The 17925-nt window shown below is 31.3% G+C and overlaps 1 protein-coding gene across 5 annotated transcripts in view; it reads left to right on the top strand.

The window, feature by feature from the left end:
- Positions 1-17925, top strand: part of CCNYL1 (cyclin Y like 1) — a 58143-nt gene that overhangs the window by 27937 nt on the left and 12281 nt on the right. For all 5 annotated transcript variants that reach the window (XM_074298899.1, XM_074298898.1, XM_074298900.1 and 2 more), the window contains 4 exons: positions 1264-1298; positions 4301-4401; positions 9337-9372; positions 10574-10625. In XM_074298899.1, the coding sequence (XP_074155000.1) occupies positions 1264-1298; positions 4301-4401; positions 9337-9372; positions 10574-10625 (224 nt within the window). The remainder of the gene's footprint in view (positions 1-1263; positions 1299-4300; positions 4402-9336; positions 9373-10573; positions 10626-17925) is intronic.

The raw sequence follows: 17925 nt of genomic DNA, 5'->3' as shown, positions 1-17925 counted from the left end.
TAGGGTAGTTTAAAGCTTATTAAAGTTTAAAACAGCACTTAAACTTTTGGAACAACTGATTTTAGGAACTGATTTAAAAAGATTTATTTTCCCTAGTTGGTAAATGGTTGAAGGATGAGAACTGGTAGTTTGCAAAGGAAACTATCAAATATGTTGGATATAATAGTAATTAAGATGAAACAGTTCATTTTGTATCATTAAATAATTACTGTGATAATTATTGTACTTTAGAAATGGATGTTTCTTAACATGGACTTTAGGATCATAGGTTGAAAGCTAGAAGAAGGTGAAGAGGCCATCAAGTGTGATTCTCATTTCTCAAATGGATCGCTGCTGCCTAGGACAGGCACCTTGCCAGAGGTCATATGGATAAACTTGTATGTGTATACTCTGCCTGTCTGAGTAAATCACCTGAATTGTTCTTTCTCAAAGAAAAAGTAGTTTCCTTTTTTTTTAGGAACCATTGAGTAGTCTTGCTCAAGAGAAAAAAGAGTAGGAAAATTAAATGAATGGAAGGTTGTAGCTGTCACATAGCTCCTTTATCATCATCGCTTTGGTTTCTACACTGCCCCCAGCAGCATGCTAGACATTAGGAGAGTACCAAGGAACTGGGTAGCCTTAGTGCCATTTCATCTACATAGACATGAGTAGTACAGGATTGTGTATCATGGAGGATTTAATTGAAAATACAATGTTTTTAACTGTTTCAAAAAATAATTTATTTAATTTTATAATAACAATGTAATATAGAACCATTGAATGACTGGGATATGTAAAGCATGGTAGCAGTGAATCAGCACATTGGACTTTCAGTTGTTGAACTCAGAATGGGACCTTTTTCTTCCTTTCTTTTTTTATGATGCTGATGAGGAATAAAATGTGAGAAAGTTAAATGGCTTTAATTGCTAACCTCATTTGTTCTGCCTGTTTCTCTGAACCTTTTTGTATATGTATCAGGCTCCAGAGTGAAATTGATAATGTTATTACAGATTTCATTTTGTGAGATCCTTTATCCCTGTGGGAAAGCTTATCTTGTCTGGTAATTTTAGAATTTATATTAAGGACTACAAAATGGAATAAAATATCCTGCATACTATGTAGAAATTAATATGTAGTGAAATTAATTTTACATATAAAGTGTTTATATATGTGTGTATACATGTATGCGCATGCATGCGCATCTCCAAATTAACTTTCAAATTTCACTAACTTTTTCAAGCTGAAGATAATGGAATTAATCAGTTAATTTGCTTTTGTTCTTAGTGAGAGAAAAGAGGAAGAGCAACCATATAAACCATGTAAGTAAACACAGTTCAAGTTAAGTTTTTTTAAAGAATTAAGTAACTGAAAAGTAAACATATAATTAACTATACCATGATCCCTAGCGAACAAAAATAGGCTAATATTTAATATTATATTAACACTATTTTTGCCTGTGAGTTATTCTGCATTTCTTACTGATTTTAATATATTAATAGATATATATATATTCAGAGAGAAATATTTTTGATTCAATATTTTTTCAGTTTTAACATCCATTTAAAAGTTGAATTTCAGCCAACATTCTTGTACTTTAAAAACATGTTGAAATTAAAAATGCAAGATATCTAGATAAATCTTTGACAACTAATATAAATTTTTATATGTGGATAAATTTTTTTTCTCTTTTCTAAAATCTTAGTTTAAAATATTCAACCTGTGTAAAATAATTTGCATTAATGGTTTAAATGATGGGAATTTTGCTTGCAATTTTTTTGGTAAGCTCTTGAATTGGAAACTTAGACCAAAAAAGAATTATAGCATTTAAAGAAACTAAAGAAGATAGTAATATATAGAAGTTTTTAGTGGAAGGAGTATTGAGTTTAAGTTGATGCTTGATTGGGAAATATGGTTTCAAATTATGATCTTTACAATAGCTGTTTATGGTTTTTATCTGCTTTTATACCAAAGGCGCTTTTTTCCAATCTATTTGTGCCAGATACCCTTCTTTTCCTTATTCTTCAAATATCTTAAAATTTTCTTGAGAAATTTGTACTAAATGAGTTGAGATGATATAAGAACTCTCCTAAAAAATTAATAAGCTCTCTACATTTTGTTAATATACTTGTCCTTGTTACAGAAATCTGTTTCAAAATGTATACAGCTACAGTAAGGCAGGTAGGTAGAGAGAGCACTTGGCCTAGAGTCAGGAAGAGCTGTTTCAAATCTAGCTTCAGACACCTAGGACCTCTCTGACCCTGGGCAAGTCACTAAATCTCTGCCTCTATTTCTTCAACTGTAAAATAGGAATAATAATAACACCCATCTCCCTGGGTGGTATGACGATCAAGTGAGATAATATAATCAGAGTGCCAGTGGAAGGCTGAATGTTGGGCTCATTTATATCATCTATGAACCAGAAATAAATGTGTACTTCCATTGACTCATCAGCTCATCCTACCTTTCCCAAATATTTGCTGAGTTGGACTGCATTCGTAATACCCTATTACTTTGCTGTGGTTTAAAAAAATAAATAAAAGGCTAGATATTGAATCTTTGAGCTAATAGCTTGGGAAGAATATGAAAAATAGTGACTATTTTCTTGTATTCCTTTGGATGTGTTGATTCTCATGACTCTCCTCACCAGAAGTTTATTACAAGACTTAAGAATATGGTTATGGCCCAAGTTTAACCATTTCCTAGTGTTTAACAACTTTGCTTGGGATGGATTCAGCCTAGAGACAAACAGGTGGATGACTTTTGTCCTACGGCTTTAGGAGTTGGAGACTGGTCCTGTTATTTCTTTTGTTTATAGGGTTGTGTGTCTAGGGGAACTTCAGGAGTACTTGATGGAAGTGATTTTGAAGTATTATCTTTATCCTACTTAGTAACTTTAAAAAGATCATAAATGAAAGCATTACAAGTATTTGAGATTTTTTATTTTATTTCATAAGCAAAATGAATTATTTTTCCCCTCACTTATTAAAAACTAAGTTATGTTAAATTTAAACATAATCCTCAAATAGAGGATTATTTTCATCCCCTTTTCTAATTCATCTATGAAGAAAATGATTCAGGTATAACTTCAAGCCAAGAAACAAAGGGAATAGTAATCTTATTATTAAAGCAACTGGAGAGAAGCATTTTATCAGTAACTTACATGTTGATTATCCAAGATTTTAGTTAATTTAAATGTTACAAGAGTTATCTAGAAGTACTACCAATATCAGGATAGGACTAGACAGTTATGGTCCTCATTAAGTTTATCTGAAGTTATCCAGAAGTACTACCAATATCAGGATAGGACTAGACAGTTATGGTCCTCATTAAGTTTATCTGAATTGTAAAATGTTTTCAAAGCAATGCAATTTTGTTAATTTTTTAAAATATACACAATACTTGTTAAAAAAAAAAAGGTAACAAAGTATGCTTTGCTATAACTATATATAATATATGCAAAGTGCATATTATATAATGCACTAGTGCATATTATATCCCAGGCACTGTGCAGATATTTTGTGACTGTTATCTCATTTGATCCTTCCAACAACCCTGGGAAGGAGAAACTATTAGCTTTGTTTTACAGTTGAGGAAATTGAGGCAGACGGTTAACTGATTTGTCACATAGTTATTAATTGTCTGAGGTCATTTTTGAATTGGATCTTTGTGACTCCAAGCCTGATTCTTTGTGTACTCTGCTCCATCACCTGAGAGTTTAAAGGGAAGTTGGCAAAGAGAGGAGTAATTCCCAGTGAGGTAAAAGGACTTGCCCAGGATTACCTGGCCAGTGTGTGTCAGAGGTGATTAAGGGCAGCTGTGTGACTGTGCTGCCTATTGTTTCTTATTCACTACAATACAGTGCCCCTCTATGAAGTTTATCTATTAGCATCTTATTGTTAGGAATATTTACTGTATCAGTCCATATTGAATTGTTACACAGAATATAAAAATAAATTTTCAACTTTTTAGTTAGTCCTAAAAAAAAACCGCAAATCTTTTGTGTGTGTGAAAAGACACAAAAAAGGAGACACTAACAAGTGATTCATTGATTCTCTAACTAGTTTAAAAATACTTTTCAAGTAAAAATATTATAATTTGTTGCTCATATTTCTTTAACTCCAAATTTTTATGTCTTTCATGCATACATGGTATTATCATCAATATAAAATATATCATAATTTTGTATCAAATTTTAAGGAATTTATTTGCATTTGGGTGTGTGTCTTACATGTATTTTCATGTTTTGAAGTTGTAATCTGTAGAGGGAAAATAATTTTTAAAATTACCATGATAATTTCTTTTTATTTCCTTTCTCCTTCAGTTGTCTCCAGGGCAGCTCACTAAAAAGTATAGCTCATGCTCAACAATATTTATAGATGACAGCACAGTCAGCCAGCCTAATCTCAGAAGCACAATCAAGTGGTAAGTACAATTAAAAAGTGATAACGGTTGAGTAACGGATCACACTTTCTTCATGTCAAAAGCAAATTTGGAAACTTTGAGCTCAAGTCAATTTTAGTCACTGAATTGACACTCAGTAGCTTGTTTCTCAGAAACTGGTGTCAGCTTCTAGTTTGATTTCTTAGACCTTAATGTGGATATTTATTTACTACACCTTAATGAATGAAGAGGAAAAAAACTAAGGTATCACAGAAAAATCTTATATTTGATGCTTTATATTATTTAAATAAACTCAAGCATTGGGAAAAATGAGGAAAATGCTTTGATGTTGAAGGAATTTCTGGACAAGCTTATCTTTTAATTTCTTTTTGAAGGACTAAAAGGAGCTCACATTTCTTTCCAGGTTTCTTTTGGAAGAGATGGCTTGTCCCCCTGCTGGCAATACAGTGTAGTTGCCTTTTTTATTTCATTGAATTTCTGATGCTCTTTTTCTTATAACAATTTAAACTTCCATTTTTTTTTTTTTAATTGGCTTCCTATATCATCGTTCTAATTTGAAAAAATAAATTTGTGGTGGTAACCCTGTATATTTCTAAGGTCATCCAACTGGGGCTTTTATTTTTCCCCTATCTCTAGGTTAGACATGAGTAGAGCATGAGACATTTTTTTTTTACTTGGGAAAAGTAATTCTCAAAATAGTAAATGAAGATAAGAAAATGCAATTAGTCATTCACTGTAGTTATGTTCTGATAAAGAATATGCATATTCTGGTTCTGAAAACTATAAAGGAGCCTTATGCCAAGTATGCAGTCAAAGGTACTTTAGTAAACTATAAGCATAAAATTCCCCAAACAAAAAGAATCTTCTCAAAGAAATCTTCCTGTTTAGTATGTTACCCTCACTTCAACACTGAATGAAAACTCTGGGTACACAGTAATAAAACTGCATACCTATAGTGAAATGTTTATCGTCCATCCCATTTCTCACCTATTTTTGCTGCAATATAGTCTCTAGCAGAAAATATATTCAGATTTTTTGGTTATTACATGCATTAGAATTCCTCAAGGTTAGGGAACATCTGGATCTCATTTTCATACTTAGAGGGGAAAAAAAATAAACTCCTTCCAAGTTGCTGGAAGCCAAAGTGTAACATTACCCAGGAGATCCCCCTACCTAAATATTCCTTGTTACCTTATGCCTTCCAAAAGCTTTCTTAAAGTTACCATATGCCCATGTCGTATACATTTGTGTGTGCAAACATAATGATCACAACACACCTCCTCTCCAAACTTTGATACTATTGAGTTAAATTCATAACTATGTTGATGTTGGATAAAGTTCTTACTGTTTCTGTAGTAAAGAACCAAATTCTGATGTTTCAAAAATTCCATAAGTGGGCTTCAATTTTTAAAACATAAGTAGTTTAAAAAAATATTGCCGAAAAAAAAATTGTATACTCTGGCTAATAGAAACTCTTAGGAGGAGAATATTTTCTATCATCAAGGTTTATATGTCTAGGTACAGAGTTTTATACTAATAGTACTTTCTCTCCCTCCCACCCCCATTTTAATTAACACTGAATCTGAAGCCATCCTTTAGATGAATAAAATCCCTTTTAGTAACAACAGCTGATGACAGATGATCTTTTAGTTTTCTTTTACTTTGCTAATATTCAAAGGTAGAAAGTAGAAAAACTTATTTTTTGTCCCCACAGTCGATTACTGTGGGGAAAAGAAGTAAAATAATTAATAAAATTCTCAGAATAAATAATATGGAAAAAATTAACTTTAAAATCTTTAAAATTATCTTTAAAATCTTAGGTTAAGGCATGAGAGGGTTAGTAATGCTTCAAAGAGTGATTTTTAGGAAACTGTTGCAAACATTTCCAAAATCCAGTGCTTGGGAAAAGGTATTCCTTAAAGATAGCTTTTAAAATTTTTCAGTAATCTTGAACAGTCTCCTTTATAAATAACTTCCTTCCTCTCTTTGATCTGCTGAGAGTAAATAGAATACAGGTAAGAGGTTTGATACGCATTGATCATGTAAAATTTGATATCTTTATAATCAGAATATTTAATATTAAGCTATTTAAAAAGACACATCAGGGTTTAAAAAAAAAAAAGTGTTGCCAAGATAATTTCTGGCCAGATTTGGGAGAAGGGAATATTAATCAACTTTGTAAGTTCTTGGTTTGGGGTACCTCCCAGTAGAGAAATTGAAAGCATAGAATCCAACTTTCTATTTTGAAAGTAATTCTTTTTTTCAGAAGTTTTTTATGCTTCTCTTTCACTTGATTTAACTTGGTATCAAATGTAGCTTCTGGAAATGCTCAGGCCTCAAAGGGCCAATCCTTGTCAATTTTGCTTAGTGACTTTTTATTTTAAGTAGGTTTTTTTTTTAAGCTAAAGTAGCTTAAATGCTATCTTACTGACTTGGATACACTCTAGAAAAACCAGATAACAATTTCAGAGCTGGGAGGGACTCTAGAAGTTTAGTTCAATTACCCTAATTTGCAGAGTTGGAAAATAAAGCCAGGGAATGTATATGTATGTATCAGGAGATCCAAGATCATGGCAGCTGCTTGAATAAGAAAGAGGCCAATCTAGTACCTAGCATGTTTGACTCCCAACCTATTTGCTACCCAGGATTGTTTTGGTTTTTACCTTACTAGGACTTTCCAGTATTGTGTGACCAAAGGATAGGACTTCTGTGCAAACTGAATTATTTTCTATTTTCTACCCAATAAGATTTCCCATACTACCCTTTTTTATTAGCATGATTAGTATTAATTAGTATTAGTAGAAACAAGGATTCTAAAGTTAAAAATAGATCTACATTCTTAAGTAGAGAGTATTTTTACCTGGGGTCAGTGAATTTTTTTAATAACTATTTTTTGGGAATAATTAGTTTTCCTTGTAATCCTATGTCTTGTGCATTTAAAAGACATTATTTCAAGAAATGGTTCATAGAGTTCACCAAACTGCTAGAGAAAGAGGTCAGTAATGTAGAAAAGTTAAGAATACCTGCCCTAAACATTAAAGATTAACATCATACAGAACCTGTATACAAATAATTCAGACATTTAGATAAGTAACAGAGCAATGATACATGCTAAACCTAATTTATATTGTGCTCCTCACCATTCACTGAAAATAATTGGAATAGAGCATTGTGAAATGGTCATTTCAATGACTTAATAGGAAGTGATTCAAAATTAGTAGGGTAACTTTTCAGTATATAGACTTTTGGCTTATTCATCTGAGAAAGAAAGGGTATGGATAAAAAGAGAATAATATTTCAAAACAATCTTCTTTAAGAAATTTAGAAAATTAAGAGATTGTGTAAGGCACAACTTTTAAGCATTTTTAGTGCCTAGGAACAGATCACTGCATTAAGAACTAGGAAATACAATTCTTTGGGATTTCCCAGTTCTAAAAATGCTGTGCATTTTTGTTCTAGACTGGAGACAAGGTAAACAAATATTATAAATAAATATCCTCTAGAATATAAATCATATTTCAGAATAGTGATATATTTCATGATAACTTTTTCTTTCAGCATTATGAACTTAAGTTGTCTTGTGGAAATATTTATAATTTGTCAATCTCAAATTATATTATTTCAGAATACCCTTTTCTCTCTTGGCTTTAGTAGTAGTAGTAGTAGTAGTAGTAGTAGTAGTAGTAGTAGTAGCAGCAGCAGCAGCATAGCAAGCAGTCATACCAACTAGGAATCACTCAATAAAGATGTATTCATAGCTTCATTGAAATTGGGGTGATGGTTGATCAGGGATAGGAAAATATAGGAGTGATGACACTTTTCCCCCTGAACCTCAAACTTCCCTTAAAAGTATTTTAAAAAACCTTTTTAGGTTAGTTTGTTACTTTTTCATAGAATTTTGAGTTACATTTAAATGCCTAATTTTAGTACAGTAAAGTTTTGCAAATCCAGATTCCACTAATTTTAAAAAAGTAATTGGAATAGTGCCAATACAAAAAGAGTTTATTGAGCAAACTAATAATTGTAAGCAGGATTTCAGAAAAGGTGTTAAAATACTTACTAGATTAAACTATGTTAAGATTGTTTACCAAATATACCTTCAGAAAACTAATATTATTATATGTTCTTTAAAATAGCTCCCTGAGGAGAATACTATAAATATATCATAAATTAGCACATTTTTAAAAGTAGTAAATGATTTTCTTAAATACATTTAAGCTAATGCATTTTTTAAAATTTGTTCTTTTCCCCCTAATTCTTTTTCTTTTTAAGCTTTATTTTAGATCCTGAAATCAAATGGAAGATGTCAGTAGTTGTTAATAAAAGTTAATGTATGAACAGTTTCATGCTTTAGTAGACAAGTTTATCCAGTATTCTTTCAAAATAATTTATTGACTGCTTGCCATAAATTTACATTTAAATTTTTAAATTTGATAAATGCTTCATTTATCACTGTAAATTTCATAGAAGCTTCTGTCTTCTATATTGAGCCCACTTAAACGTTTTTTGCTAATTACATAAAATGAATTTTAAATGACTTTAGTAAATCTTTTGTTACTTGCTATCTAGTGGTAGATAACACCGAAATCCTTAGGGAACTGGTTTGGTAGTGAGGGAAGGATACTTTTTCAATGTTTAACTGACTTATAATAGCTATTTACTTTAAAATACATAACTTTATACAGAGACATAACGCAAGCACATGAAGTGTGGAATTTTCAGCATTTATGTATTGAATAAATTGGGATAGTCATAACAAAATCTTATTTTGAAGTTTTTATATTTTTTCTCTATAACCCAGATAGACAAGAAAACTGTCATTATAGTATGCTTAAGAATTAAAGTATTCCCACCCATAGAATTTCATGATTATTTAAAATAAATGCATTGTAAAGAAGAGATATCCAGTCAAGAAAAAGTAATATGTTGCTATAAAACTATCTTTTTCCTCCACAGTGTGACGTTAGCAATATACTACCACATAAAAAACAGGTGAGCTCCTTTACAACTGTACAGTTATTCCAAGTTGTCACTTTGCATGTGTCTGGTTCATTTTTAGGGAAATAATTAAAGCCAGCTCTGTGAAAACATAGACAGGCTTTCTTACACTAATAAAGAGGGAGGGAATCATTTCTAGTTTTGCCTTTGACATGCTTATCTTAAATATTTACAAAGAGATGCTGTGCCTATAACATGTATTCACCACATTCAGAAGTATGAAAAGGAAGAATTAGAAAGTGATTACAAATTTAATACAAATTTTTTCACTTCATTTATCTTAAGGGCCTATTAGCATAATTGTAGTTAATAATTTTTAATTAAATGGACACACTAAGTTGGTAAGGCAAAACTTTGAATGATTTACCTGTCTTAAAATTTTGTTTTTAAGTACCCTGTTGACTCAGCTAGAAAAGTAGTTTGCCTCAGTGGATCAGGAGGAAGCTGGTCAGATCTGGGAACAAGTCCTGCCTAATTTAATAATTATTGGCTTTGTAGGAAAGTTCCTTAACTTTTCAATACCCCAAACAACTATTAGTCATCAAGCATTGTCCTCTCTAGCTTAGGGAAGAGAGGTGAAAAGGGTTTACTTACATCAATGAATAACTCAGGTATGGACAAAATAAAATTGCTTCAATGAGATGTAAGAAGAATAACATAAAAGCTGGCAAAGGAAGAATGGGAAGAAATCCCTAAATGTTTCATATATTTTTAGAATTTCTATTACCTAACATTTTTTTTTCCCTTTCTAATAAGCATTAAGGTAAACCCTTACAGACACTACTGTATTTTGTAATTGGGAATGTTAAAGTTTTGAAGGTTTTGTTTTTGTTTTTTTCATTAAATTAAAGGGGTCGTGGTCTCAGTTTAATATTTAATGGTTTTTGCCTATTAAATAGGGCAATTACTTTCAATTAAAGAGATTAAAATATATAGAGGCAGCAGTTGGCAAATCTTGTTATAATCTTTTATCCTTCATACTTTGAGGTTCTAAGTCTCAAAAAGAATAGAGAAAAAACAATGTTAGAATCCAGAAAGACAGTTTACAAAACTACATATATATATGTGTGTATATGTATATTGCTAACTATGTTAAACTTTAAGCTTCTTCCCACCCCCAATGGCAGATAATTTACTAAGTTCATAACTATATTTCCTGAACTAGTTTAAAAAAATGCATGCTCTTGTTTTATAGAGATTCAGATAGATCCTTGGATATTTTTGATGAGAAATCCCATCCACTCACAGTAAGTGTCTTTTCATGAGGTTGTCTTTTTTTTTTATAAAATCATGTGGGGTTTTTTTTTTTCCTATTATCTGGTGTGCATTTAAAGAATAACTATTTAAAAATTCTAGGTTAGGAGATAAAAGTTAATTTTCTATAGCTCTAAACTTGAAAATCTTGTACCTATTTTGATCAAAGTTATGGACAGAAGAAATGATTATCTGAAATAGCACAAAATAAGAATGATTGTTGACACTTTAGGGTAATTAGTAGTTCATGGTGAGTACTAAATGCTCAGATAAGAAAATATCAAGGAGCATATTTTTTTCTTTATGCTTATGAAAACTTTCGGAACTTAAGTAACAAGAGAAGGTATTAAACATGCTTTGTTTGGCAAAATTGGTTTTAAAAAGCTGCAACAACTCTCCTTTTAAAAGTTTACACTATGGGATAAAGATGATATTTTTAATAAGTAAGCACTTAAAAATAGTATATGATATGTTAGAAAACATTACATTTATTACATATTAGAAATATCATTAAATAAGTGATAGTCTCTTTAGTTTAGAAAGATATTTAGGTAGATTATTAGTAAGGATTTTAAAAATTAACATGAAAAGCTGAATCTATTTCACATCTCCTTGACTCTGCCATCATGATATAAAGAAGACAGAAAGATTTAGAGTTTTAGTCAAAACAATCTTGCAAATTCAGAATATTTAAATTCCTCTTAAAATAAATTCCTCCAGTGACATCCTACAGCGTGAAAGTCAAAATTAAGTCACTTGATGGTAAATCAGAAATATTTTCTTATAACTTTAATTATTTTGATCAATGGATTAAAAATCTGATCATAAAAGTCTGTTGTCTAGCAGCTATACATTTTTTTTTTTAAACTAGATTGACTTTGAGAGAATTTCTGCACTAAATTTCAAAGGTGGTAAGCCACACACATCACAACATTAAGAGAAGTATAAGAGTGGTTTGATTACAAGCAGTTAATCTAATGAAACTTTAATAATGAGGTGTGAAAAGTTCTGTGGAAGGACTTACTATAAAAAAATTTTAGGGTGGTACATTTGCATTGTACCTCCCCATTTTCAGTAGATTGTTTAAGCAGACCATCTCAATGGTAAGTGAAAGCAACATAAAGACGTTATTTAGATGTCTGACAATAAAGGTAAATGATTGAAGAAACCATTTAGGATAAATTTTAATAGGCTATCAAAAAGCTTTTGAAAATGTTAGAAGTTATTTATATTGAGAAGATTGATAAATTAATCTCTTAGAATTACTGAAACACTTATTACAGATAAATTATTGGAAAAGAAAGTTGTCTTAGGCAGAGATTCAAAAAATTTGTATTGGTAAATTTTAGGTTGTCTGAACCTTGCATTGCTTTAGGTGGGTCTTGTATTATTGTTTCTTTAATATTAATTGAACTTGGTTACCAGAAGAGATAATAAAGGAGTTTAATTTTTAAATGGCATTGCTGGGTTTTTTTATTTTTAATTTTTAATTATTTCTATGGTTCTTAACCAGAACAGCAAGTTAAATATTTTTATTCTAAGTAGGAAAAGTAATATAACTTTTGGGGATGGGTAGGGAGGTAGGAGGACATTAACGCAGAAATCCTAGTCCCATTTTTTTCCTAAGCCTAGTCCCGTTTTTTTCCCCCAGAAAGTAACTTTTTCTAGAGTGAAATTTAATTGGACATTTATATATTTGGAAGATCCTTTAGGAATAAATTAGGATTACAGTAACCACAATTTTATTTCCTAATACTTACGGTCTTTAACATTTGTATGTCTCCAGATTGAGTGCCAAGATTGTCACCTTTCTGTCTTTGTATCTTTAATGCTACTTTCTCCAACAAAAAACATAGCAATCACTGTCTTTCCACAGTTTAATCTGTAACATGTATTTCTTAGAAAAATCTTAATTACTTTTAATTGAAAACAGGCCTTCCTATACTTAAGACATTAAATAGAATGTTTTCTGTCTTATTCTTGAGCTGAGAAAATTATCTTTTTTTCTGAAGGATATAGATTTCTGAAAAAAGTTTAGGATGCTCAATCTTTCTATATTTGTAATATATGTTTTAAATACTGAACAAGAGACTTGAAAATCCATACCAAATTTTATGTTCTCTACTCAACTTAGTCCATCAAACTGAAAGACCAGTTTAAATTGAATGGTTACAATTAATTATACATCTTTCTTTAGCAAGGCAATTTAGAGTAATAGAAGGTTGTATAAGACTTTCTAAAGTTTTCCAGGTTTTATTTGTGCACAAGTTTTATAAATTTCTGAAAACTATTTTATTGTTTTCTAAAGATAAAAATTAATTTTAATTATCTGACAACTCTTTATATGAGAATCATAATTATAGTCCCAGGATACCTATTAAAACTGTAGCTTGAACATTTTAATTGTACTCTGAAAATGCCCCCTTAACTTTAGTGGTTTTCCTATTTCCTGTTAGGCTGTTTTCCTTTTAAAGACTTTTTCCTTAACTGGGTGATGAGTTGAAATGAAGAATCCTTGACCAGAGAGATCAGGAAAGATGAGAATAAAGTAATTGGTTACCTTTGAGAAATTTCTAATGGAATTGAAAAGATAGAAACTAATTTTTGGTGTATTTAGGAAAATAAGTAATAGGAAAACAGAAGCAATTTGGTAGATAATAAATTTATTTAAAAGGAAGGCATAAGATGTTGGTAAAGAATTTATCTGGGTCAGTGAAGATTTTTTTCTCAAGCAGAGGAGAAATGTAATTGTGAATAGGGGAGAAAGATTACTGGATAAGAGAAGATTAAAGTCATAGAGAGAGCTAGAATAATCATTAGTAGGTAGATATTTAATGGAGTTTACCCAGGGGAGAGCCTATGCTTGCCCTTTTTGCTTTTAAAATTTTGTCAGTGAATTGTGTATTTGTCAGTGTGCAAGTGTCATGAAGCAAAGGAGGATAGTTAATATATTGGCCTTCAGAATATAGGCATCCAGAAAATACCAAATGGATAGAGCAATAGAACAAAAAATAAGATGAAATTTAATAAACATATACTCATTAGTAGTTGAAAAGAAGTTTTTATAAATGTCAGTCAAACTCAGCAATTTTTGTTATAGAAAGCATGGTTACACTTGTAGTTCTAGTATTAATCTAAATGAAACTAGAAGGTATGTTTTTGCTATAGAAAACTTAGTTACATATGGAGTAACTTGCCCAATGTTACATAGTGTTGAGTGCTTGAGGTCTGATGGTTGACTATCTACTGCACCATCTAGCTACCTCTTCTAGTATTATTATAAGTAAAATTAGAATAGGTATACTAGCTATATATTCTAATTTTTTTTCCTATCCTCTATTTTCCCCCCTTCAGTAAAGGAATAATTGTTTTCTTCTTAAATTGTTACTAAGTTGAAATTAGGGCTCCTTTGGGGACCAACTTGTCAATTACATGGAATTGGTCCATTAAAAAAAAAAAGATATTCCCAATGATGAAGAAGGGTGGCATTTGGAGATCCCTTTTCTCTATATCGAAGCCCTATCCTGAATTGAGCTTCTTTTTACCCTTTAGAGATTATTTTCAGGTGGTAGAAATTAAAAGATGGGTAGAAATCAGAAACAAAGATAAAGACCTTTTCAAGACAATAATTAATTATTATATTATTTATGTTATTAATATAATTATATTGTATTATTATACAATAATTAACATGAGAAAAATAAATTTAGGAAGAGTGAGAAAAGAGCATTATTGCCTCTCTAACATAAGGTTTTATACAAAGCAAGTTCCCTCCACCACTTTTTCTTTTCTTTTTTTTTTTTTTTTTTTTTGTCCAAGCTGGACTTTATCCTCTACTACTCATTGTTAGAAAGCAGTTTTCATATGTGAAGGTCAACCAGGTTTTACTCTTGAAATTATGTGTGCATGGATGAATTATAGAGATACTAATTAATTTATTTTTATAGTATTTTACAACTACAGAAATAAGTTTTCTTTTAATTTCATTCCTATTCGAAATAAGGTGGCTGTCTTTGTTCTCCTGGTTTGCTCATAGTTACAAAGCTTTAGTAGTTAGAATGAGTATTAGAAAGTTGAATGTAGTACTATACTGTTTATTTCAGTTGATTCTATAAGAGAACATGGTTACTTGGGTTTCTGGAAAATAATTTTATATTTTAATAGACTTTGATTTTGTCAGTGGGGCCTTCTTTTCATAGAAGCCTAACTACTTAAAGCTTTCATTGCCACATACTAATAAATTTATGTTGGTCCTTGCATAACTGGATGAGTCACTTAACTGGTATCTTAAGATTTACCAAGTACTGCTTCATTGGAGTATGAGCTTCAAGAATCCAGTTTGCTGCCCAAACTACTTGGGTGCAATAATTGACACTTCTATAGTGCTGTGAAAGGGCTTTGCAAAGACCCTTTTTATAATTTTTTAAAAATACATGCAAAGATAGTTTTCAACATTCATCTTTGCAAAAAACCCTGTGTTTCATATTTTTCTCTTTCCCTCCTCCCCTAGACAGCAAACAACCCAATATAAGTTAAACATATGTAATTCTTTTAAACATATTTCCACATTTATCATACTGCACAAGAAAAATCATGTCAAAAAGGAAAAATAATGAGAGGGGAAAAAAACAAGCCAACAACAGCAAAAAAAAGAAAATACTATGTTGTGATCCACATTCAGTGTGCATAGTTCTGTCTCTGGATGTGGATGGCACTTTATCCATCAGAAGTATTGGAACTGGCCTGAGTCATCTCATTGAACATCATATAATTTTGCTTTTCTGTATATAATGTTCTTTGGTTCTACTCCCTTCACTTAGTATCAGTTCATGAAGTCTTTTCAGGCCTTTCTGAAATTGGCCCATCAAAAAAGCCCTTTTTATTCATTCTCACATAAGATGCTCAGATGAGAAAACGGAAGCTGTGACTCCACAATTTCAGAAGCAGGATTTAATGCAGTCTTCCTACTTCCAAATATAGCCCTGCACTTACTCTTGCCTTATTATTTCATCCCACTTCCCATAGTGATGTATATATATTTTTTTAATGCTCTATTTAATGTCTACTATTTTGAAATAAATTTAGGTTAAATGATTATTATTTTTAATAATATGATAGTTTATGTTACATAGTATTTTACTATTATAGTGCACTTTCTGATAATCTATCATAATCCCATGAAATATTTTGAGGAAATTGATCTTCACAATGTTTAAAGCAAAGATAATGACTCAGTTATTTTCTACAAAAATTTTAGTCAGTATAATGCAGTTACCACAAAAGGGAGTAGGGGAAAAAATCCAGAAATGTCTTTAGCCAACATTTAATGACCTTGTAAAGTGGAGAGGGAAAGACTATATAGCTTGGAATATAAATTTATTTGTAAAACACTATGGAGGAGGAGGATAGTTGGTATCACTTCATAAACAGAGGCCAGGAGACCTCACTAAAGCCACATTGAAAACCTTCACCTGGTTTGTGCTGGGTGTTTCTCCAGGCTTATATTTTTAGCATTTAACGAAGTCCAAGATAAGTTGTTTAGAAGGACATGGTGTGCATGTAAGGCCCATTTTTGTCTTTTTTTTTTTTGAGGCCGGGCTTAAGTGACTTCCCCAGGGTCACACAGCTAGGAAATGTTAAGTATCTGAGACCAGATTTGAACTCGGTTCCTCCTGAATTCAGGGCTGGTGCTCTATCCACTGTGCCACCTTGCTGCCCCCTAACACTTGCTTTTTTGAATACCTTTTGTTCTTAATACCACAGAAACCATTATTTCATGTTAATCATATTCCCTGACCTGGTATGTTCCTTGAAGAGCACACTTTTTATATGCAGCTATTTCACATGGTTTCTAACAGTAAAATACAGAACGCAGAGTTGGTATTAAATTTTTATTGAAGTTGAATCTGAATAAATGGGAGTAAAATCTATTATAAAGAAGATTCAAAAATGACTAATGTATAAAAGGATCTTAGTAAAGTTTTAGAGATACTTCCATTAATAAGGTTAAACTATTTCAATTATCCCAATGAAGTGTAGCTTACTGGCTACAAGTGTGCCTTTAGCTAGTTTAAGCAATTAGTGTTGCTATAAAAACTTGATTCAATTAAGACTTTAATAATTCACAGGTATCAGCTGGGGAGAGCAGTAAAAGTTTTAATGAGATATAAAACCCATTGTTGTGTGATGGTTAGTTTGATATTAAATTTCATAACAAAGTTTCTGTATTAAAAACAAAATCCATCACGTTGGTGAAGAAGCTTTCATCAGTTTGCATATTTAAATAGGTTCATAGATTTGGGACTCCCATGGGACCTTACATACAGATCATAGAATAATAAATGTAGGTTAGTTAGGCCAACCCCCTAATTTTTATAGATGAGCAAACTAAGTCCCTCAAAAGGTCAAAGGTGCAGAGCCAAAATTGGTACTCCTTCATATTTCATTCTCTTTCCACTGTACTGTATTCCATAACTGACAGATTCTAGTGTTCCTCATCTATGCCTCTGATCCATTTTATAGTGCCATGATATTATTTTGAGAAGAATAGGAAGTAACCTCGATTCCTTAGTGTTAGGAATATTGCTGCCTTAATCATAATAGGAAGTCTTTTACCACCTTATTTAGGTAGTGCCACTTTTCAGATTCTATAGCAAATAAAAAAAATTTAAAAGAAACAAATTTAAACAAAGAAAATCATAATCACAGAAGCATGGGCCACGAAAAGTTATGAGGGTCCTGAGATAAAATATCTCTTCTAGGTCTGTCTCTTCTACATTTTCTGGGTGATCTTTTTGCTCCCCACTTTCACAAATGAAGGTCCTTTGAAATGACTTAGAAGATGTGGAAGATCCTGGATACTGAGCATTCTTGTTTGTCGTTTTGAATAACCTTTGCAAATAGATCTAATTAGTCTCTAAATACTGCTAATTACAACCTTTTTTACTCTCATAAAATACAGAAAGGGAATAAGAATAAGCAAGGGAATAGAATAAGCAAGCATTGGCTCACTGATATTTCTTGAAAACCTTCAGTGACTCCTTATTTACCTTTAAGATAAAGTAAAAAACTTATCAGCTTAGAATTTAAAACTTGTCACAATTTGATTTGAGCCCATTTTTCGAGATTTGTTTCGTATTCATACACTGTGTTTCAGCCAAATTGTCCTGCTAGCTCTTCTCTTACTTTGTATCCCATCTCCTTTCTATACCTTTGCACAGACTGTCCACCTTCATCCATACTCAACTCTCAGGTGTCACCTATCATAGGAAATCTTTTCTTAATGTTCTAGTT

Source organism: Sminthopsis crassicaudata, chromosome 3 (assembly GCF_048593235.1).
Source record: "Sminthopsis crassicaudata isolate SCR6 chromosome 3, ASM4859323v1, whole genome shotgun sequence".
In the NCBI taxonomy this organism is placed as follows: domain Eukaryota; kingdom Metazoa; phylum Chordata; class Mammalia; order Dasyuromorphia; family Dasyuridae; genus Sminthopsis; species Sminthopsis crassicaudata.
The sequence above is the reverse complement of the archived record's forward strand: the minus strand, read 5'-3'. Positions and strand labels throughout refer to the sequence as shown.